Source organism: Sander lucioperca, chromosome 11 (genome assembly GCF_008315115.2).
Source record: "Sander lucioperca isolate FBNREF2018 chromosome 11, SLUC_FBN_1.2, whole genome shotgun sequence".
Taxonomy (NCBI): domain Eukaryota; kingdom Metazoa; phylum Chordata; class Actinopteri; order Perciformes; family Percidae; genus Sander; species Sander lucioperca.
The window spans coordinates 623391-647510 of NC_050183.1; the positions used below are offsets into that span (position 1 = coordinate 623391).

The following is a 24120-nucleotide window of genomic DNA, read 5'->3' on the forward strand; positions in this document are numbered from 1 at the left end:
GTCTGCTCGCTCTGGTTGGCCTCTGCTTGTTATTCAGAGCAGTCAGATGAAATGTGCGAAAGCTTTAATTTATAGACATTCTTCCTCTCTGCGCTTCATATTTTGAGACTAAGCCCAAAAAGTCAAAATATCTCATTAGTCCAGAAGATCTTTTTTGTTTTACTTCTCAAACATCCAGCTCTAATGTTTAAGGCACAGTGAGCTCTCTTCCTTTAATTCTGTATTTTTAGTTTTCTACAGAGGCAGTGCAATTCGACCTCCTCTCAACAGTTGATGCTAAAAGTCTGTGCTTCTAAAATGAAGTATAACTCCACGGTAAATTTAAAACCACCTCTAGTAATGTTTAATGCTCCGCTCATCTGCAGAATGAGCATGTATAATTGCTCATTCTAGAGCAGAGTTGCACAATTTTGACTTCAGGATGACCAACAGACAACCAAAGTACACTGGTGTGTGCTAACTTCAATGTCAGTGTTTGAACTGGTGCTTTCTAAAGTTAACTGTGGAGTTGGATGTTTGAGTTGGAGTGGATCAGGCATAGCAACTGCTTTGCTCCTGTCTTTGCTCCAAGTATTTTGACATGTTCACCATAAGTACAGTTCACAGATGGTAAACACAATCACTAGGTAGTTGTTTTAACACCTACTACAGACACATGATCATTAGAAGACAAAGGAAATTACAGGGTAATTGGTTAAATGACTAAATACTCACACTGAAACAGTCCAGGAGCTTAACGGTATTTTAATTCTGATATTTCAGAAAGCGAAACCTTTAACTTTCATAATATTCATTATGTTTTCCCCACACCACTCATAGATATAAAAACATGATTCATTTGTGGACAGGGCAGCTTGTGAAGTGATTGAACAAAATGTACGTCCACTGAAGAATAAGGCAAAACAAGATGTTAACTCAATTAACAGACCCACCAGAGGCCTGTACTACGAAGCGAGATTTGGCGTTAACGAGTTAACTTCAGGCTCAACCCAGGGTTTTCTGTACTACAAAGGTGGATCACTTGTGATCGGGTTCAGTCGCCGTGGTAACTTATGCTGAACGCCTAACCTGGTCGGGAGCAGGTTAAGTTGGAGATCAGAGATCAACCGGTATAAAAGCACCGCCCACTGACCAATCAATACTCGACTGATAACGGCGTCACCGTTCTTAGAAGATCAGCTGGAGCTCGGTGGGCGGAGAGAGAGAGAGGTGCACTCAGAAAAGTTAAAACATTTAGAGACCGACAACCCCGTTAACATTCCCTGATGGGTATATTTATGAAAGATAGATTTTCAGCGGAGGGAATTACTTATAGGCTATTTGTTGGCTTCTTTAGCCGTGTGTTGCCAATGCGCACATCGGTTTAAATTATGTTTTTATGTTCTTTTTTTATTTTCTCTCACGATCGCGTACCACTGCTGGGGTTGCAACTGAAATAAAAGCCTAAAGCAACGACAGTTTATGGAAAGCAAAAGTGTAATTATGGTCAGATCTTGTGCCTAACTGATGGGGAAGTGACCAGTTTAGTCTAATGTATTGTAGTGGGTGTACTGTACTGTATATTGGCCAGAATCTGCCTTTGGGGGTGGAGGGGGGCATATCATAGTGGGGGGTCTGGGTGCCCTCCCCCAGGGAAGTTTTAAGCATCAACGACTTCATTTCCTGCATTCCGATACACTTTTATGCACCAATTTATGGTGAAATACTACCTCCATTGAGCCTATGTGAAGAATAAAGCACAGATGACAATTCAAACTACATCAAACATATAATGGAAAGTATGTTGTTACGTGTCATTGGGCATTTTTAAGTGAGTATATGGAAATCCAGGAGCTTACTATCACATAGACTACACCACTGGATATTGATAAGCTAAACGTTGTGATTTACTTGTTGTGAAAATCCAGGACATGTTGATCTTGATTCGTAGTACAGGCCTCAGATTGAGACATGAGGGAAACGTATATGCTGCCTGATCAAACCAATAAATACACACAGGAGGACAACATGGAGAATTACCATTTCATGTTTCTCTTCCCTGACTGTAACGACTCAGACACACGACACTGGAGGACTCAAATGCACGACTCAGAGACACGGTTGAAAGTTAAACAAAATAAAGTCTTTACTAGAAAAATGGTTTAAACAAAAGGCGCTCACAAGGAGGATATTATCAAACAAACTTAACGGCGTATATAACCTGGCTGGAATGTTGACAAGACTGACATGAAGACAACACAAGACCAAGGCCAATCTTTTGTTTGACCAGGAAGAGAACTCAGCAGCCAGTTAAAGACAAATGAATAAATATAAAACTAAACCAACTAGTAGCATGACAAACAATGCAAACTAAATGTGTGCTTCATATAGAAACAGCACATTGTCTAGGTGCTAATAAAAAAAATCTAGACCAAACAAACTATTGTGTTTTATCTACTTTAATGTGACTGCAAATAAAAATAACAGAACATTGTAATGACGTGGGTGAGTGCGAATTGTGTGGTTGTCACCCCACACATCAAGCAGGAACACAACAATATGCGTCTCTTAATATAGTCAATCCGTCTGACTAGCATATTATATGTTTCTTCAGCAGCTGCTGGTTTACTTTGCACTGAGCAGGTAGTGTACACATCTATGAGACTGCAGCTCTTCACATTTGTTGTTAAATTGATGTAGTGTGACAGTGGCTGTAATGCCTGTAGGTGTGATATCCTTAACCTTAATTTACCTAACAAATTGTTTTATGTCATATTAAGATGTTTTGTTTTGTCACTGCAGATTTTCGAGGATGAGAAACCTCAGAGCAAAAACCTTCTTGCTGGCGGGAGCTCTTGGTCTGTTGGCCCTCCATTTTTTTAAAGATTTTTTTGACTACAAAACCATCCGACTCCACGTAGATGTGAGAGAGGATGACAGTCAAATAAGGCGACCCACCACAAAAAACTCATATGTATACTCCTGGTCAAAATGTCAACGGAATGTGAGTGCTGCCAACATCACAGGCTTCAGCTCTCTTTCTGGTGATATAAAAGACTTCCTCTATTACCGACACTGTCGCCATTTCCCCATGCTGCTGGACATTCCTGACAAATGTGGAGGAGCTGATAAATCTGCGGAAGTCTTTCTTCTCCTGGTCATTAAAAGTTCCCCTGTGAACTACGACCGCCGAGAGGTGCTGCGTAAAACCTGGGCTAAAGAGAGGTTACACAATGGTGTGTGGATCCGAAGGATCTTCATCTCAGGAACAATTGATACTGGTTTTGAGAAGGAGAGACTGAACAAACTACTTGAGCTGGAGAAACGCGAGTACAATGACATACTCCAATGGGACTTTAATGAAAGATTCTACAACCTCACCTTAAAGCAGATACTCTTCCTGGAATGGATGGAAAGGAACTGTCCGAACGCTCGCTTCCTGCTAAATGGTGATGATGACGTCTTTGCCAACACAAACAACATGGTTGAGTATCTTCAGAGCCTCAAGGACAATGATGGAAGCAAGCACCTTTTTACTGGCCATCTGATCCAGAATGTAGGGCCCATTAGAATATCACAGAGCAAATATTTTATCCCAGTTCAGGTGCAGGAGTCAGACTCATATCCTCCCTACTGTGGTGGTGGAGGCTTCCTACTGTCTGGCTATACAGCTTTGGTCATATACAATATGTCCCAGTCCGTTCCCATTCTTCCCATTGATGATGTTTACATGGGGATGTGTCTGGCCAAAGCAGGACTTGGTCCTGATTCTCATATGGGTGTGAAGACGGCAGGACTGCACATTCCCTCCACAAAACTCGATGAATACGATCCTTGCTATTATAAAGACATTCTACTGGTACACAGATTCCTTCCAGCTCACATGTATCTCATGTGGCAGAGAATACATGATTCTAATCTGAAATGTAGTCCCTCCAAGTCAATGCTTTAGCATCACAAAACTGTAACTAACATGTAGTGACAGAGTTTGTTGGCACTTTGTTTCCTGCACCTGCTTTTAGGTTGTGAATGCAGGTTTGACTCTCTTCATTCTATCATGAGAAAAGCTTTGGACTGTTTTTCTACCACTGTTCAGCTGCAGGCTTCAGCACAGTTCAATGGAAGTTATTATTTTATTCTTTGTCATCAATGTGGGCGAGCAGCAGTCAGCCAAGGGGCCTTGAAGGGGCACAGCAGTAGTTAGTGTAGGTGTATTGCCCACATACTGTGTGGGTGAGCAACTTTTACTGGAATTAAAAATAGGGTTGTTTAGTATCAGGCTTCAGTGTTGGGTGGGTTTTGTTTTCCTTTTATTTTTTGGCACCAAATACTTCTACGCTTTTATTGTTTGTTCAGATACTTTCTGTTTAAATCATACTTTTATATTAATATGAAAGTATGATTTATAAAAGTAGTTATACTGTATTTATGCAAACCAATACCCAGCTGGTGTGTGATGCAGGGGGATAAGGTATACCGTGGTGTCCACAGTCTTACACAAATATAATAAAACTCAGGTTTTCTTAAGACTAGTTTGCAGTTTTCTGAAATGAAATTTAAAAAAAAGTAAGTATGCGCCTGTATATTTGTGCGCAGAAAGATAATGTAGCCTATGTATTTGTGCCTTACATCAGTGCTTCTTCAACAGATATCACTGGAATTTTGGATGTACTGTCAAATCCTCTTTATAGTTATAAAACAAAAGTCAGTAAGAACCATTACAAGGGGTCTCACATTTTCATGTAAGATTACTGTGCTTTCAGGACTTTGTATATTGAAAAAAATTGATTATCATGTCTTTACCATTAATCAGTTGAATGTACTGAAATTAATTTTCCTGCTGCTATGAAGAGGTAATATATTGTGTGATTTTAAAATGAATGGCTTTGAGGTTACTGTATATTGTGTACTGCATATATCAAACGTATACAAAATGTATTTAATAATAAACAGATTTTTTATATATTATTGTCTATATCGTGTTTTAGACCTTTTTCAGGGCACAGCTGATGTAGTACACATACAGTACACATACAGGTGAAAGCCCTGTGCACAGGTGTATACATACAACACCAATAGGTCAGTTTTTGCAAGTAACCTCAAATTAAAGAAAATGAATGGGCAGCACAAGACCTCTTTGCCATAATACTGCTAGCCTGTATTGAATTTCTGTTTGACAGCAACAGATTATCATTATTAGCCAGAGAACATGAAAAGAGACTCCTAGAAAATTGAGCCATAAACTCAAGAGTAACCAAAGGAACTGAGTGTTTCTTCTTCCCAGTTACTGTGCAAAAGCATCCACCATGACATTAAAATCCAGGTCTCTCACCAGGCCATTAATGCATGTAGCTAGTTATACCTCAAGAGATGTTCTCCTCTTATGATACTGGAAGTCAGGCCCGGATTGGCTAATCGGGAGCACCGGGAAAATTCCCGGTGGGCCCGTCTGTTTTTTTGGCCGCGAGGGCCGTTGTTGTCATGGCACTGGATTGAAATAAATATGGATCCTGTCCCTAGGCTGCCTGCACTCACAGCAGCCCCACTTTATTTATTATTTTACCGCAGTCCTACTCTTTTTATTTATTATTTTACTGCAGTCCTGCTCTTTTTATTTATTATTTTACTGCAGCCCCACACTTTTTATTTATTATTTTACTGCAGTCCTGCTCTTTTTATTTATTATTTTACTGCAGTCCTGCTCTTTTTATTTATTATTTTACTGCAGCCCCACACTTTTTATTTATTATTTTACCGCAGTCCTACTCTTTTTATTTATTATTTTACTGCAGCCCCACACTTTTTATTTATTATTTTACCGCAGTTCTAAGGTGGCCCTGAAGTGCAAATCACCACAGCAATTAGAGAAACGCAACAACAAATCATAAAACACAACGGCAAATAGGAAAACACAACAGAAAAAATGAAAACACGACAGCAAATATGAAAACAAAACGGCAAATAAGAAAACACGACAGCAAATAGGAAAACACGACAGCAAATATGAAAACACGGCAGCAAATATGAAAACACGACAGCAAATAGGAAAACACAATGGGAAATATGAAAACACAACGGCAAATATGAAAACACGACGGCAAATATGAAAACACAATGGCAAATATGAAAACACGACAGCAAATAGGAAAACACAACAGCAAATATGAAAACACGACAGCAAATAGGAAAACACGACGGCAAATAGGAAAACACGACGGCAAATATGAAAACACGACGGCAAATATGAAAACACGACGGCAAATATGAAAACACGACGGCAAATAGGAAAACACGACAGCAAATATGAAAACACGACAGCAAATAGGAAAACACGACAGCAAATAGAAAAACACGACTGCAAATAGGAAAACACAATGGCAAATATGAAAACACGACAGCAAATATGAAAACACGACAGCAAATAGAAAAACACGACTGCAAATAGGAAAACACAATGGCAAATATGAAAACACGACAGCAAATATGAAAACACGACAGCAAATAGGAAAACACGACAGCAAATATGAAAACACTTCAACAAATCACAAAACACAACGGCATTAACTTCTACCGGAAAAGGTTGGGCCTATCTAGTAGAGGACGGACCCTCCTGATTGGACAGACGCACTGTCTGTCTTTTGACAGGAAGGAGAGGTGAAAAAATAAAAGTGCCTCACTGTCTATGCTTTTAACAGACGGACTAGCCGTTTCTCATTTCAAAACACTGGACGAAATGGATGTGGAACTATGAACTGTGCTGTTGGTGAATCGGCGTCAGTCTGCTTGCAGGAGGAGAATATTCTGTCAGGAACTTTGCTCGCAACGTACAAAGGTAGGTAACGTTACCGACACCGATAGGCTTTAATGTAAGCAATAGTCGTTTCCTCTTATTTATCCCATGTCAATAAATTAAAAACTCGTGGGAGTTCATGTTTGTAATATTCATAACACTTACCGGTAAGGAGAATTGCAGTAGCTAACCGTTTACATTAGCTTGTAGTTTACTGCATGTATGCAACATTAGCTCATTGTCCAGTAGCTTCTAGCTTTCAGACAAATGCAGTGCAAAATATGTCTCAGCAACTACAAGGTAAAAGCTACCAGCTAATGAGCTACCACAGGCAGTATGATATGCAGTAAACTGCAAGTGAGAAAGGTTAAATAGTACTGTAAACACACGAGCTACAAGGCTACAACCAACATATGAAAAGTCATAATACCTCCATTGATAAACACCCACTAACACAGTAAAGGTAGGTGTAAGTGTGTTAAATGGTCAACAGTTGTCAGTTAAGACCATGATGAAGAAACTACACCACTACACAGTTACATGAAGTACCTTCATGTTTCAGTATGCTTAAATATACTTGATACAATTCTAATCTTACCAGGACAGGGTGGATAACTACTGGACTAACCTAATCTTACCAGGACAGGTTGGATAACTACTGGACTAACCTAATCTTTCTCCTTCTGTCTGCAGTCCGGAAGCAACACCATCATCGGGAGCTGAGTCTGATCGCCGCTTCATGTTGAATATACTTGTGTACAGTATATAGTAATGTTTGAATAAATGTTATAATAAAGATACATGTTTCATTAATGTCTTTTTAGAGCTTGTATACCTAACTAGTTATTAAAACAGGTAGCATCTGAATATAATTACTCAGTTAGAAGTTTCCTGTGTCCAGGTCATAATTTGATGGAAAAATAAACATTGAAAAACAGTTTATATTATAAACACACCCAAAAACTTAAAAGACACAGACAAACTAGTTAATTTAATGCATTTATTTTTTGAATGGCAATCTCTAATATAGCAAATAATCTATTCAACATCTCTTTTTGGCCTCTGTCTCCCTGCTTAAGTTAAGGGGAACTTAAAACTGTTTTTTTAACCTCTTACTGTATTGAATGAGTGTTAGTCATTAAGGTACATTTATAATTATGTCTAAAACACACTTTTAGATTTGTGAAAGCTTTATTGTCTTTATGAGAACACAATAAGTTTTTTTTCACATATAAACCACATTAGACTAGGTCTAGATCCACCTAGACTTGTCAAATCTGGACTACATTATCCCAGAGAGGCTAATGAGTCTTAAAAACACAGTTTGGGATTTGTGAAAGCTTTATTCTATTTGTGAAAATGCCATAAAGGGAGATTTTACTGTTTTTTGCATGTGTAGACCACATTGGACCAAGTCCACATCCAAAACCACAATACCTAAACTTGTCAAAACTGGACAAGAATTAACTCACTCTCTCCATGTCATTTATTATATCCATGAGCAGGTCTTCCCCTGTACTTGTGTAAACACAGTAACGCAAACTTGGTAATCTACAGTGGGCAATACAGCACCGTAAAGAAAAGACCTTTACGACAGCAGGTGTGGTGAAAATACTACCACTTTTGTCCAAAGTGGCCGCTAGAATTAACACAAACTGAAAGTTACATATAGCCACTTTAAGTCATAGAAAAAAATGTCTTCATGAATATAATGTGGAACTGCTGTGGACCTATCTCTGACAGCAACACATTTAGGATGTATTTGATCCTGTCAGAAGACACCATGGTGCACACTTTATCAGAGAGTGTGTCACAGCTGTCGAGGAAGTTTGACAGGTATTTCACAATCCTGTCCAGCTGGGTTTCATCATCAAAGAAGATCGGGACCCAGCGTTCCCCAGAAGTGGGGTTGCTCCTCACCTGAGACAATGGCCTATGAAGTATGAATTAAAAAAAATCTTAATACTCAGTCCTGCCTCTTTTTCTGAGGAAAGGTGAGAAAACAACACTTATGTTGAAGGAGAAGGATTTGAAGAGTAAATTAAACCACTGGCAAATCTATGACGATATTTGGATTGATTTCCAAAAGGTAAAAATAACTTTTTCTACTTTTCTTTTGAAGTGAGAAGGAAGACCTGCTCATGGATATAAGAAATGACATGGAGAGACGTGGACTTGTACGTTGAATGTCAATTAGCAAAGGCCATGCTGTGGCAATAAAATAAAACAGTTTATTTAGCCTCTCTGGGATAATTTAGTCCTGATTTGACAAGTCTTAAGTATTGTGGTTTTGGATCTGGACCTGGTCCAATGTAGTCTATATGTGAAAAATACATTAAAATCTCCCTTTATTGCATTTTCACAAATAGAATAAAGCTTTCACAAATCTCAAACTGTGTTTTTAAGACTCCTTAGACTCTCTGGGATAATTTAGTCCTGATTTGACAAGTTTAGAAAAACGGTGAAATCTCCCTTTATTGTGTTCTCATAAAGACAATAAAGCTTTCACAAATCTAAAAGTGTGTTTTAGACATAATTAATAATTTACCTTAATGACTAACACTCATTCAATACAGTAAGAGGTTCAAAAAATGGAGGATCAGTCACTTAGCAATGTAAATTATGTTTCCCTGCTGAATCTGACAGTTTTAAGTTCCCCTTAAATTTCCCCTTAACTACCGAATCGGATGCCAACTTCAGCGTTGTAGTGCAGCCTCCATTTGTTCCTTAGTCCCTGTTAAAAGACAGCAAACACAAGAAAAAGATCTTTACCATTATAAATGCTATAACGGAATGTTATACTTGTTACATGGGAAACTACTCATACATTTTAGCTTTCATTTAACGTTGCTAGTGAAGTTAACAAGGTGCAGCTTTACCTCCAATCCTGCAGCTACAACTGATAAACAAACCAATTTCTAAATCTCTGCTAACATTACGCATATACAGTAACGGCTTACAAAAAGAGATGAAAATGCCACCGGACATTAAACTTTACGAACACAAATGGCATAAAAGACATGCCAGCATTAATGCGTAACACTTGACATTGATGTAACACATTAACGGTGATAACAAATGTACGGCAAACACTAAATATACTTACATTTAAATGTTAATTGTGCCATCAGCGATGCCGCTCCAACTCCCACTTAGGTCCGCCATTGTTGTTGTTTTTTTAACGAGCCGGCAAAGCCGCGCGCATAGGATTGTGGGTGATTTGGGAGCGCGAAAGACAGACAGTGCTTCTGTCCAATCAGGAGGGTCCGTCCACTGCTAGATAGGCCCTACCTTTTCCGGTAGAAGTTAATGCCGTTGTGTTTTGTGATTTGTTGAAGTGTTTTCATATTTGCTGTCGTGTTTTCATGTTTGCTGTTGTGTTTTCATATTTGCTGTCGTGTTTTCCTATTTGCAGTCGTGTTTTTCTATTTGCTGTCGTGTTTTTCTATTTGCAGTCGTGTTTTTCTATTTGCTGTCGTGTTTTCCTATTTGCAGTCGTGTTTTTCTATTTGCTGTCGTGTTTTTCTATTTGCTGTCGTGTTTGTCTATTTGCAGTCGTGTTTTTCTATTTGCAGTCGTGTTTTTCTATTTGCTGTCGTGTTTTCATATTTGCTGTGGTGTTTTCATATTTGCCGTTTTGTTTTCCTATTTGCTGTCGTGTTTTTCTATTTGCCGTCGTGTTTTCATATTCGCTGTCGTGTTTTCATATTTTCTGTTGTGTTTTCATATTTGCTGTCGTGTTTTCCTATTTGCCGTCGTGTTTTCATATTCGCTGTCGTGTTTTCATATTTTCTGTTGTGTTTTCATATTTGCTGTCGTGTTTTCCTATTTGCAGTCGTGTTTTCCTATTTGCAGTCGTGTTTTTCTATTTGCTGTCGTGTTTTTCTATTTGCTGTCGTGTTTTCATATTTGCCGTCGTGTTTTCATATTTGCCGTCGTGTTTTCATATTCGCCGTCGTGTTTTCATATTTGCCGTTTTGTTTTCCTATTTGCTGTCGTGTTTTCCTATTTGCTGTCGTGTTTTCATATTTGCTGTCGTGTTTTCCTATTTGCTGTCGTGTTTTCATATTCGCTGTCGTGTTTTCATATTTTCTGTTGTGTTTTCATATTTGCCGTCGTGTTTTCATATTTGCTGTCGTGTTTTCCTATTTGCAGTCGTGTTTTTCTATTTGCTGTCGTGTTTTTCTATTTGCTGTCGTGTTTTCATATTTGCCGTCGTGTTTTCATATTTGCCGTCGTGTTTTCATATTCGCCGTCGTGTTTTCATATTCGCCGTCGTGTTTTCATATTTGCCGTTTTGTTTTCCTATTTGCTGTCGTGTTTTCCTATTTGCTGTCGTGTTTTCATATTTGCTGTCGTGTTTTCCTATTTGCTGTCGTGTTTTCATATTTGCTGTCGTGTTTTCCTATTTGCTGTCGTGTTTTCCTATTTGCTGTCGTGTTTTCATATTTGACGTCGTGTTTTCATATTTGCCGTCGTGTTTTCCTATTTGCCGTCGTGTTTTCCTATTTGCTGTCGTGTTTTCATATTTTCTGTTGTGTTTTCATATTTGCTGTCGTGTTTTCATATTTGCTGTCGTGTTTTCCTATTTGCAGTCATGTTTTTCTATTTGCTGTCGTGTTTTTCTATTTGCTGTCGTGTTTTCATATTTGCCGTCGTGTTTTCATATTTGCCGTCGTGTTTTCATATTCGCCGTCGTGTTTTCATATTCGCCGTCGTGTTTTCATATTTGCCGTTTTGTTTTCCTATTTGCTGTCGTGTTTTCCTATTTGCTGTCGTGTTTTCATATTTGCTGTCGTGTTTTCCTATTTGCTGTCGTGTTTTCATATTCGCTGTCGTGTTTTCATATTTTCTGTTGTGTTTTCATATTTGCCGTCGTGTTTTCATATTTGCTGTCGTGTTTTCCTATTTGCAGTCGTGTTTTTCTATTTGCTGTCGTGTTTTTCTATTTGCTGTCGTGTTTTTCTATTTGCCGTCGTGTTTTCATATTCGCTGTCGTGTTTTCATATTTTCTGTTGTGTTTTCATATTTGCTGTCGTGTTTTCCTATTTGCCGTCGTGTTTTCATATTCGCTGTCGTGTTTTCATATTTTCTGTTGTGTTTTCATATTTGCTGTCGTGTTTTCCTATTTGCAGTCGTGTTTTCCTATTTGCAGTCGTGTTTTTCTATTTGCTGTCGTGTTTTTCTATTTGCTGTCGTGTTTTCATATTTGCCGTCGTGTTTTCATATTTGCCGTCGTGTTTTCATATTCGCCGTCGTGTTTTCATATTCGCCGTCGTGTTTTCATATTTGCCGTTTTGTTTTCCTATTTGCTGTCGTGTTTTCCTATTTGCTGTCGTGTTTTCATATTTGCTGTCGTGTTTTCCTATTTGCTGTCGTGTTTTCATATTCGCTGTCGTGTTTTCATATTTTCTGTTGTGTTTTCATATTTGCCGTCGTGTTTTCATATTTGCTGTCGTGTTTTCCTATTTGCAGTCGTGTTTTTCTATTTGCTGTCGTGTTTTTCTATTTGCTGTCGTGTTTTCATATTTGCCGTCGTGTTTTCATATTTGCCGTCGTGTTTTCATATTCGCCGTCGTGTTTTCATATTCGCCGTCGTGTTTTCATATTTGCCGTTTTGTTTTCCTATTTGCTGTCGTGTTTTCCTATTTGCTGTCGTGTTTTCATATTTGCTGTCGTGTTTTCCTATTTGCTGTCGTGTTTTCATATTTGCTGTCGTGTTTTCCTATTTGCTGTCGTGTTTTCCTATTTGCTGTCGTGTTTTCATATTTGACGTCGTGTTTTCATATTTGCCGTCGTGTTTTCCTATTTGCCGTCGTGTTTTCCTATTTGCTGTCGTGTTTTCATATTCGCCGTCGTGTTTTCATATTCGCCGTCGTGTTTTCATATTTGCCGTTTTGTTTTCCTATTTGCCGTCGTGTTTTCCTATTTGCCGTCGTGTTTTCATATTTGCCGTCGTGTTTTCCTATTTGCTGTCGTGTTTTTCTATTTGCTGTCGTGTTTTCATATTTTCTGTCGTGTTTTCATATTTGCTGTCGTGTTTTCATATTTGCTGTCGTGTTTTCCTATTTACAGTCGTGTTTTTCTATTTGCTGTCGTGTTTTTCTATTTGCAGTCGTGTTTTTCTATTTGCTGTCGTGTTTTTCTATTTGCAGTCGTGTTTCTCTATTTGCTGTCGTGTTTTCATATTTGCCGTCGTGTTTTCATATTTGCCGTCGTGTTTTCATATTCGCCGTCGTGTTTTCATATTTGCCGTTTTGTTTTCCTATTTGCTGTCGTGTTTTCCTATTTGCTGTCGTGTTTTCATATTTGCTGTCGTGTTTTCCTATTTGCTGTCGTGTTTTCCTATTTGCTGTCGTGTTTTCATATTTGCCGTCGTGTTTTCATATTTGCCGTCGTGTTTTCCTATTTGCTTTCGTTTTTTCCTATTTGCTGTCGTGTTTTCCTATTTGCTGTCGTGTTTTCATATTTGCCGTTTTGTTTTCCTATTTGCTGTCGTGTTTTTCTATTTGCTGTCGTGTTTTTCTATTTGCTGTCGTGTTTTTCTATTTGCTGTCGTGTTTTCCTATTTGCCGTCGTGTTTTCCTATTTGCTGTCGTGTTTTTCTATTTGCTTTCGTTTTTTCCTATTTGCTGTCGTGTTTTCATATTTGCCGTTTTGTTTTCCTATTTGCTGTCGTGTTTTTCTATTTGCCGTCGTGTTTTCCTATTTGCCGTCGTGTTTTCCTATTTGCCGTCGTGTTTTCCTATTTGCCGTCGTGTTTTCATATTTGCCGTCGTGTTTTCCTATTTGCTTTCGTTTTTTCCTATTTGCTGTCGTGTTTTCCTATTTGCTGTCGTGTTTTCATATTTGCCGTTTTGTTTTCCTATTTGCCGTCGTGTTTTCCTATTTGCCGTCGTGTTTTCCTATTTGCCGTCGTGTTTTCATATTCGCTGTCGTGTTTTCATATTCGCCGTCGTGTTTTCATATTTGCCGTCGTGTTTTCATATTCGCCGTCGTGTTTTCATATTTGCCGTCGTGTTTTCATATTCGCCGTCGTGTTTTCATATTCGCTGTCGTGTTTTCATATTTGCCGTTTTGTTTTCCTATTTGCTGTCGTGTTTTCCTATTTGCTGTCGTGTTTTCATATTTGCTGTCGTGTTTTCCTATTTGCTGTCGTGTTTTCATATTTGCCGTTGTGTTTTCATATTTGCCGTCGTGTTTTCCTATTTGCTTTCGTTTTTTCCTATTTGCTGTCGTGTTTTCCTATTTGCTGTCGTGTTTTCATATTTGCCGTTTTGTTTTCCTATTTGCCGTCGTGTTTTCCTATTTGCCGTCGTGTTTTCATATTCGCTGTCGTGTTTTCATATTTGCCGTCGTGTTTTCATATTCGCCGTCGTGTTTTCATATTTGCCGTCGTGTTTTCATATTCGCCGTCGTGTTTTCATATTCGCCGTCGTGTTTTCATATTTGCCGTTTTGTTTTCCTATTTGCTGTCGTGTTTTCCTATTTGCTGTCGTGTTTTCATATTTGCTGTCGTGTTTTCCTATTTGCTGTCGTGTTTTCATATTTGCCGTTGTGTTTTCATATTTGCCGTCGTGTTTTCCTATTTGCTTTCGTTTTTTCCTATTTTCTGTCGTGTTTTCCTATTTGCTGTCGTGTTTTCATATTTGCCGTTTTGTTTTCCTATTTGCTGTCGTGTTTTTCTATTTGCTGTCGTGTTTTCCTATTTGCCGTCGTGTTTTCCTATTTGCCGTCGTGTTTTCCTATTTGCCGTCGTGTTTTCCTATTTGCCGTCGTGTTTTCATATTCGTTGTCGTGTTTTCATATTCGCCGTCGTGTTTTCATATTTGCCGTCGTGTTTTCATATTCGCCGTCGTGTTTTCCTATTTGCCGTCGTGTTTTCCTATTTGCCGTTTTGTTTTCCTATTTGCTGTCGTGTTTTCCTATTTGCTGTCGTGTTTTCATATTTGCTGTCGTGTTTTCCTATTTGCTGTCGTGTTTTCATATTTGCCGTCGTGTTTTCATATTTGCCGTCGTGTTTTCCTATTTGCTGTCGTGTTTTTCTATTTGCTTTCGTTTTTTCCTATTTGCTGTCGTGTTTTCCTATTTGCTGTCGTGTTTTCATATTCGCCGTCGTGTTTTCATATTCGCCGTCGTGTTTTCATATTCGCCGTCGTGTTTTCATATTTGCCGTTTTGTTTTCCTATTTGCCGTCGTGTTTTCATATTCGCCGTCGTGTTTTCATATTCGCCGTCGTGTTTTCCTATTCGCCGTCGTGTTTTCCTATTTGCTGTCGTGTTTTCCTATTTGCCGTCGTGTTTTCCTATTTGCTGTCGTGTTTTCCTATTTGCTGTCGTGTTTTTCTATTTGCAGTCGTGTTTTTCTATTTGCTGTCTTGTTTTTCTATTTGCTGTCGTGTTTTTCTATTTGCTGTCGTGTTTTCATATTTTCTGTCGTGTTTTCATATTTGCCGTCGTGTTTTCATATTTGCCGTCGTGTTTTCCTATTTGCCGTCGTGTTTTCCTATTTGCTGTCGTGTTTTTCTATTTGCTTTTGTTTTTTCCTATTTGCTGTCGTGTTTTCATATTTGCCGTTTTGTTTTCCTATTTGCTGTCGTGTTTTTCTATTTGCTGTCGTGTTTTCCTATTTGCCGTCGTGTTTTCCTATTTGCCGTCGTGTTTTCCTATTTGCTGTCGTGTTTTCATATTCGCTGTTGTGTTTTCATATTTGCCGTCGCGTTTTTCTTATTGCTGTTGTGATTTGCACTTCAGGGCCACCGTAGTCTCAGGTGCTTCCACACACATACAAACTTTGAAAAAAATCCATCCATGCTGTTTAGAGTGAGATACAGTTTCTGAATGTGTCCTGCCTTCAGTCTCTGGGTGAGCTGTTCAAAATCGGCATGGCTTGTGACGTCACAAGCCGAAACGAGCAGGCTAACCTCAACCATTAGCTTGTAGCGTTAGCATGCTAACGCTAGCATGCTAACGCTAGCATGCTAACGCTAGCATGCTACCTCGTTCTCAATAGCAAAGCACTGCTACAACACACAAGTTCACCATAATCTACAAAAGAACTACTTACATGTGCGCCCTCATTTAGAAGTCTCCCAGCTAATCCTGCCTTGTAACTGACCAAAGTTGTAGAAACAGCCTTTCTTTTACTGTCTATGGAGCTAGCTAGCTGACATGATCTACATCCGAGCTACTGCACATGTGCGAGTGCAATCAAAGATAGTACAGAAGAAGAAGAAGAAAAGAGGTCTCACTCTGTAGCTAAAACAGAGACTAGGTGAAAAGAGGATCTGCAGCAGTGAGAGAGAGCGGTGCAGTACAACAAAAATATGGTGTTTTTTGAAAATTAAACCATGTAAACCTATTCTGGTACAACCTTAAAATACAATTATGAACCTGAAAATGAGCATAATATGGCTGCTTTAATATTTTCTCGCAGAGTGCAGCCTGCAGGTTGATGATGACGTGATTATCTTTTGACTCCCTGGCCCCGCCCCCGACACGGCACCTTGCAAGTTGCTCAAAATAAAAAAAGTCAGCTAAAATTGGATAACAGGAAGTGCAAAGGCAGTGCTGAAAGCTTTGGAAACTGACGCGGCCAAATGTTCTAAGCTGAGCACATTTTTCCTCAAAAAAAATTAGGAGCAGTACAAGATGCTAGCGTCCGTGCAAAACAACGTTGTCTGCAAACCACTGTTCATGTACTATCAAACTTTTTCTTCAGCAGCAGCCGCCTCTAGTCCAGTTTGCTGCTAACAGTGAAGAGCAAGGCCCAGTAACGTTACCAAGCTCCAGTCATGAGCCCAACACACCAGAATGGGCAGGTAGGATTGTCATTCAGAAGAACTAATAGTAATGAAGAGCCCTGCTCAATGAAAAATGCCCTGAAATAATTAATGATACCTGATGATTCAGCAATACATTAATGAAACTGACTTGACTTGATTTGAAAGCTTTGTAAAAAGGGGATATTTGTGGTGAGAAATAAATGTAAAAAAAATGTCATTTAGTGTCAGAAACAGAGCCAGGACCCAGTTGTGAAGAGACTAATGCTCTCACTGTGAGAAAACTTAGGCTACTGTTTTTGCACTGAATTAAATGATGATATTTTTCAAAAATACAATGAATTACAAGGCTGTAGAGAACAGTGCGCCTATTACAGACTTATATTCTGAGGTTTTAATTACATTATTTTAATATAGTCAGTCGTGAACTAAAGTGGGCCGGTCTAAGGCATGAAACTCCAGGGCTGAAAATGAGTCCCAGTCCGGCACTGCTGGAAGTTCTAAACCCATCACTTTTGCAATTCATGGCATGATGTATGTAGGCAGTGACGGTTTTTGGCACGGGCGACCCGGGCAGCTGCCCGGGGCGGCATTTTATCATGAGTCATGGGCAAGGGGGTAAACTTCTCCTCGGACCGCGAACCTCCTATGGCGCCATTTTAATGCTACAAAGCGATCACCCCCCGTTAGCATTCCATTGACTGCCATTCATTTTGACGTCACTTTGACAGAGAATAACTTTACATCTGAAGAGTTTAAAGACTCAGTTGTAGAACTGTTTACCACTTGGTGTCTTCAAGCCTCGGTTGCTAGGTAACCATACTAACTAACAAACTATGCTTTTACTGAAGACAGAAAGCGCAACTGTAGTATTCATTTTCCGCTAGAAATTCAATTGTTATAAACTTTAGAGACAAAACTTTCCTAATATGCCAGTTTCTGCAGTCATGGAAGATGAACGTCCGCCATGATTTCAGTGCACGCGAGCAACGTGTTTTTGTTGTTACGTCACAGGGTGTGAATAGCTCAGCTGTGTGGCCGAGGCCAGAGTGATAGAGAAAGACAGAGTGGCGACCAAGGGGGTAAGCTTCGCTTCAGAGCTCGAATCTCCTATGGCGCCATTTTGATGCTACAAAGCGATCACCTCCCGTTAGCATTCCATTGACTGCATTCATTTTGATGTCACTTTGACAGTGAATAACTTTACATCTGAAGCGTTTAAAGACTTCATTTGTCCATTGTTTATTTCTAAAGAAACACGACAATGTATAAAAGGCTCCATTACCTTGTACCTCACGTTATGGCTCCGTAGCAGACGTTTTTGTAAAAATAGGCTAACGATTGTGTCATAACCACGCGACTTACTGTCGCATAGTAGAGGAATTACCGTATAGTACAGGAGAAGCTCGCAGGCAGTTTGGACTTACATTAGCTGTTTAAGTGTAATTACTAATGTTAACTTGCATTTTAGTTAGCAATAATTAGCCTGTGTCCACATTATCTCCTTACATATACCTACGCTCTCCTACTCTGCAAGATTCGGAATGATTGAGATTTCTCTTGGCACAGCTACCAGAAGACTTACAACTTTCAGACACGTTGCTCACGTCACATTTACGTTGTTTCTCTCAGTTGGAGGCTGCGCAGTAACGCTCAGCGCTCACCGGAAAAGTGCTTCTAACGGCCTTCACTGGTCTCCGTCCAGAGCAACGGGATCTGTTGGTCCATTCTTATATACAGTCTATGGTCTAAACCTTTCTTTTATGTCAATGGTCTAAACGCGAAAATCAAACAAAGTTACCCAAGCGGCTCAAATAAAAGAAAAAAGCGAAAAGACATGTTTTCGGCAGTAGCAGGACCCTCATCAGCTCCCGTGGCTGATGATAGTGGTGGGGGTGTCGGCGACATGCACAGTGAGGAGGAGACTCAGGAGGAGAGCGACAGAGATGAGGGAGTGAGGGTAGAACCTGTGGTATAAGGTGACCAGATTTCTGAGACAAAATCTGGAGAAATTTCAGCTCAGAAGTGTAAATACTCCCAAACAGGTAATGTTTTTAATCTTTGTTAACTTAAAACAGGGACACTGCCCCAGGGCCCCCTAGAGGGGTCCATGGGCATGCTCCTCTGTAAGAAAATGTTGTATATTTTAACGTTTAAATGCATCAATCTGGTGCACTTTGAAAAGAAATTCAGAGGTTAGACTTGATTATTCTTATCTATGGGTAGAAAATAGGGAGACCGGGTACAGTTGTAACACAGGGATAGTTGTAACACTACCAGTTCGACGAATCACGGATAAGGTAGGAGTCATGTGACAGTTTCAGTTTCCTCAGGCTTTCTTTACGATTCCACATGGAGGTTTTCCAGTCTGTGTTGCTACCTCTCCTGAAGTTACAGCAGAAAATCTAATTCTGAGGTAAGAAAGTAAAAAAAAAAAAAAACAAGATAATATTTTTTTTAGTACTTCTACCGTTGTAGATGATGTTCTATGAGTTATATCAGGTCAAACTGTAGTTTCTATAGTAAAGAATGGTGTATCAACCTCCTGCTAATTTCGAAGCACCATGCTAATACAGCTAGCTAAACAGTGGGTGACAGTAGCGGGGTAGGTTGTAACACGTGTTTTTAAAGTGTTACAACCATCCCCTTACATACAACTAAGAACATTTTTGTGATTTTAATGTTTCTACAGAATGCCTAGAACTCGGATGAGAAAAACAGATCGTGGAGTTGATGCCAGTCTTTTAAAAAGAGCAGCAGAGGAAGTTAAGAAAGGAAAGTCTGTCAGGGCAGTGGCAAAATCCCACGGAATCTGCCATGTCACATTGAACCGATATTGGCGGAAATATAAAGAATTGAAAAACCAGGGATCAAGGGACCTTCCTCGTGTAGGATACCACAGCTAGCCTTTCAAGAGCTACCAGTTTCAATCGTGCTAATGTGGAACTCTTCTTCAGTCGACTGGGGGAGGTGATTGATAAAAACGGGTTTGATGGCAGTGACATATGGAATGTCGACGAAACCGGCATGACAACTGTCCAGGCACCATCCCGAGTCGTAGCACGCTGGGGTGTGAAGCAGGTCGGTGCCATGACGTCGGGGGAGAGGGGCACACTTGTTTCTGTTGCATATGCTGTGCAAGCTCTGGGGAATACCATTCCTCCATTCTTTGTGTTCCCTCGCAAGAATTTTAAAGATCACTTTGTTCAGAGCGGGCCATTGGGGAGTGCGGGAAGTGCTAATTGCTCAGGCTGGATGCAGGAAGAAGATTTCCTAAAGAAAGGTGTTGCTCCTGCTGGATAACCACTCTTCCCACATCTCTGTGAGAGCTGTGGATTTTTGCAAACACCATGGAATTGTCCTACTTACGTTCCCACCGCATTGCAGCCATAAACTCCAACCACTTGATCGTAGTGTGTTTGGTCCGTTTAAAAGGATGGTGAATTCGGCGAGCGATGACTGGATGAGGGGGAATCCAGGTAAAACTATGAGTATTTACGACATTCCAGGCATTGTGAGGGTTGCCCTGCCTACAGCCGCAACCCAGAATAACATACAGGCGGACTTCCAGTGTACAGGCATATGGCCTTACAATCGTAACATTTTTCAGGACTGTGACTTTGCGCCTTCGCAAGTTACAGATCGTCCTGATCAGGGCATGAAGTTAACTTTTTTGACCACCAGCCACTGTGGCAGGTGGATTTTTAAATCCACCTGCCACAGGGACTTTTTACCAGCCACTTTTTTTTTGCGTCATAAAGGTGAAAAACAGGAATTGCTGTGACTCTATGATCCTGTCCTATTGATGGTAGCCCGCCTTGATAATCCTGCATAGGGGCTCGGTGTTGGCTCGTTATGCCACTGCATATAAGAGATGAGATGACTGACAAAATCAGGAGTAGCCTACGCACACCACAACAGCAACAAAACACTGGTGAATGCGCACCATAACACATGAATGTTTTTTGTATAGTTCTTAAAAATAAAAAAAATAAATAAAAATGAAACTTGTTTTGGGGAGAATAATACTTATTACTATTAATTAATTACTCTAGGCTGAGATTTTCTAGTAACCTTACCAAAAAGGCTCAGGATGCTGCAAATGTTGGTAAAATATGAAAAAGGCTGGTGGATTTAAGACACAAAATAATTTATTGGATGAATCAAATATGAACATATCTGTCATAGTCATTGGCTTGTTGATCTTTACATTGTTAGTTAATTTCCTATCCTGGCCAGGGACACACATTCATACGGTTTAATAAAGTACTTATTAGACTTTAACTTATCATTGCACTTACAATAACGTAGCTGTCCTCAATTTAGGTCATCCTGTACGTCTCATCTGCGTTTTTTCCTGCATCCACCGTGTGCGTTTGTGTGTGTGTCTGTGCGTGCGTGTGTTTGTGTGTGTCTGTGTGTGTGTTTGTGTGTGCGCGTCAGTCGCGGGGGAAACAGAGCAGCCCCGCCCGCTGCAGAGAGCCGACAATTTGAAACAGCAGCCGCTGACTTTAGAGTGAAAAATCGTTACAGCGTACATTGATGTTAAAATGTCTACAGGTTGGCAGGACGGTCTGAAATGTTTTGCACGGTCTTTCGCTGTACGTTTTGTTTGTAATGTGAGATGTTCGAGTCACATACACGTCTCGTCTTCATATCAGAAACTAGGAAATGAATTTTACCCGTTCTCACTCCCGCTTGGTCAGTGGCTGCACGTGGGATGCTGGGATTGTGTGAGTAATGAAAATGCGATAGGGGGCCCCGGCTGACAATCAATGTCTTCCAGTGATGCGGGCCCCTGATTGGACCAGGCCTGTAAGCAACTGTGTACCCTGCTTACCGATAGTTACGAGTCTGAATCACTCAATTCTCATTGGCTACCCGCCAATGTGGCAGGTAGATTGACAGTTTCACCCGCCAATCACAAAAGTTACCCGCATTTGGCGGGTGGGCGGGTGCCAATTTCATGCCCTGGTCCTGATCCATCTGGGGCTCTTCAACAGACCTCTCCAGCTCACCTGCCGCCCGGCTCCTCTCCAGCTCACCTGCCGCCCAGCTCCTCTCCAGCTCACCTGCTGCCCGGCTCCTCTGTTCCTCACCTGCCGCCCAGCTCCTCTCCTCCTCACCTGCCACCCGGCTCCACTCCAGCTCACCTGCCGCCCTGCTCCTCTCCTCCTCACCTGGCGCCCGGCTCCTCTCCAGCTCACCTACTGCCAGGCTCCTCTCCTCTGTACCTGCCGCCCATTTCCTCTCCAGCCACTCATGCTGTCCACATGCACTCCAATGAGATGCCGAGCACCTCGGGGTCTATCGGGTCATTCAGTCCATCACTCATTAGGCCATTTCCAAAAGCAGGCCCAAGGAAAGAGACAGGTAGGGGTAGGAAGAAGAGGCGCTCGGAAATCCTCACTGATACACCAGTGAAGCTGGCATTGGAAGAGGAGGAGCGTCAAAAAGAAAAAAAATCAGAAAAAAAATCTTGGGGGATGAGAAAAGCAAAGCCAAGAAGGTAAAAAAACCTGCCAGGAAAAGGGTGAAGGCTGATAACTCCTCTTCAGAAGAGGATGATTTCTGTGTCTTCTGCATGGAACTATTTGGAAATTCAAGACCCAAAGAAGTGTGGGTCAAGTGTGTTTTATGTAGCTTTTGGGCCCACCAGGCATGCACTCCAGGCCTGACGAAGTTCATTTGTCACCATTGTGACTCTGATTAACAATGCATTTCATTTGTTTGTTCTTGTCACCATTGTGACTTAAGAATGCATTTCATTTGTTTGTTCTTGTCACCATTGTGACTGATAAAAAATGCATTTCATTTGTTTGTTCTGTGGAATGGGGGTAAATATGTTTGTTAATTTGCTCTCACTCACTCACACACTCTCTCTCACACACACACACACACATACACACACACATACACACACACACACACACACGAATGTGCACGTACAGACATGCACACACAAACGCACACTTGTGCATGCACAAACACACACAATATGCACATACATTCCCCATATGCACACATATTTTGTTGTTGCAGCCATTCATTTAAAATAAAAATGTTGTTGCACTTGGAGTACCCTTAGTTTTTGTGCATTTTGTCTACCTGTTACAACCTACCCCAGTATGTGTTACAACCTACCCCAGTAGTGGGGTAGGTTGTAACAAAGGACCACCTTGTATTTGTGATCATCTCACAAAGTCTGTGAAATAGTTGAAGAAATGTAAATTGTCGCCATTTGTAGTAGACAAATGTGGGTACTTTGCCTAAAAGTTTCAGATGTGTAGCTTAAAAAAAAGGTAGTTTTAGGTGCTGAAGAAAAAAGTGTTACAACCGTACCCGGTCTCCCTACTTGTGCTGTAGCCTGAACTATTTTGCACTTCAGAATTTTAACCATGCACACACAGGTGGAATAGTTTTTTCTTAATATTTTTGCATTAATGTCACTAGGAAGCATACCAGTAGAAATGTAGCTCTCTTCACGACAACACAGACACAGGTTGGTTCTTTGAAACGGGCGTTTATTGCTTTGCTCTTCTGTCCTTAATGCATCCACATCACGCCGTGAGAACTACATGAATGAACATAAGCACGTCATTAATTATACATTACTGAAGAAAATAAAGTACAAATTCCGCTTGCGCGAATATAAACAAAGTTTTACATGTAAGATAAAATACCTCGTTGGCTGCTTGTCCTGAAAAGAGGTTCTTAAATCCTTTAGAAATCCTTCACAGTTCACTTTGACCTCCGACAACAGTGAAACTCCGACTTAATTAGCAGAGCGCCATAACATGTGCACACGTCAGGTTTCCTTTGGTCCATTAACAAATTCCGCAGCAGTGGAAACCACAACAGAGAACTTTAGTTCCGAAAGAAACAAAAAAAACCCACAATGGACTAAAATCTATTATAGCACATTCATTTTAACCTTTACATTAAACACATTTCCTATTTATTTACTGTATGAGACTATGAATATAAACTATAAATTTACTATGAATTTTGCATTAATTATGCGTCATAAACACAGCACATATTTAACAGCACTTACAAGAAATACATATTCATATTTGTAAGTGGGATATATATATATAAGTAAGTGGGATTGTCTGGAATCTGGCAATATAATAACCATTATGGCGGGATACACTGGCTAAGCAATTTACAAAAATTCAATGTCAATGTTTTCTTTCTTTTATTCCAATTTCGGGTCTGTCAGTCACAGTAAAAACCGGGGACATTTCCGGGGACAGCTCCAGCCGGGGACAGGCCACTGAAACCGGGGACTGTCCCCGGAAACCGGGGAGGTCTGGTCACCCTACTGTGGTAAGCACAACTCCCCTTAAACCACTTTGTCCCTTGATAAAACTGAGCCAAAAACTGAGTGAAGGACAAAACACTACAACAATAAAAGACGCAGGTATGCTTTACTGTATGATTGCATTAGTAGCTCATGTAAACGTTGCACATCATGTAAACTTTCTTAACGAGAATTGTAGCTTTTCTATCCGCTTAGGCAGACAAAAACTCATGATAGACCTCTTCAAATTAAGCACAGGGCCTC

At 40.2% G+C, this 24120-nt stretch overlaps 1 protein-coding gene and 1 long non-coding RNA gene across 3 annotated transcripts in view; one reads left to right on the forward strand and one right to left on the reverse strand.

Moving 5' to 3' along the window:
• LOC116055449 (N-acetyllactosaminide beta-1,3-N-acetylglucosaminyltransferase 3) overlaps positions 1 to 4949 on the forward strand; it is a 14768-nt gene extending 9819 nt beyond the window's left edge. The window contains exons 1-2 of one of the 2 annotated variants that reach the window (XM_036007601.1): positions 1 to 315; positions 2782 to 4949. The exon at positions 1 to 315 is cut by the window's left edge and continues 162 nt beyond it. In XM_036007601.1, coding sequence (XP_035863494.1) covers positions 2792 to 3931 — 1140 coding nt within the window. In that variant the 5' untranslated portion in view covers positions 1 to 315; positions 2782 to 2791 and the 3' untranslated portion in view covers positions 3932 to 4949. The remainder of the gene's footprint in view (positions 316 to 2781) is intronic. The other variant, XM_031307459.2, reaches the window with a different exon arrangement.
• Positions 4950 to 23057: 18108 nt separating this feature from the next.
• LOC118496325 lies at positions 23058 to 23433 on the reverse strand. The gene is made up of 2 exons (XR_004898887.1): positions 23234 to 23433; positions 23058 to 23124 (listed from the first exon to the last, which is right to left on the reverse strand). It is a non-coding gene; the product is annotated as an uncharacterized LOC118496325 (long non-coding RNA).
• Positions 23434 to 24120: the final 687 nt, after the last annotated feature.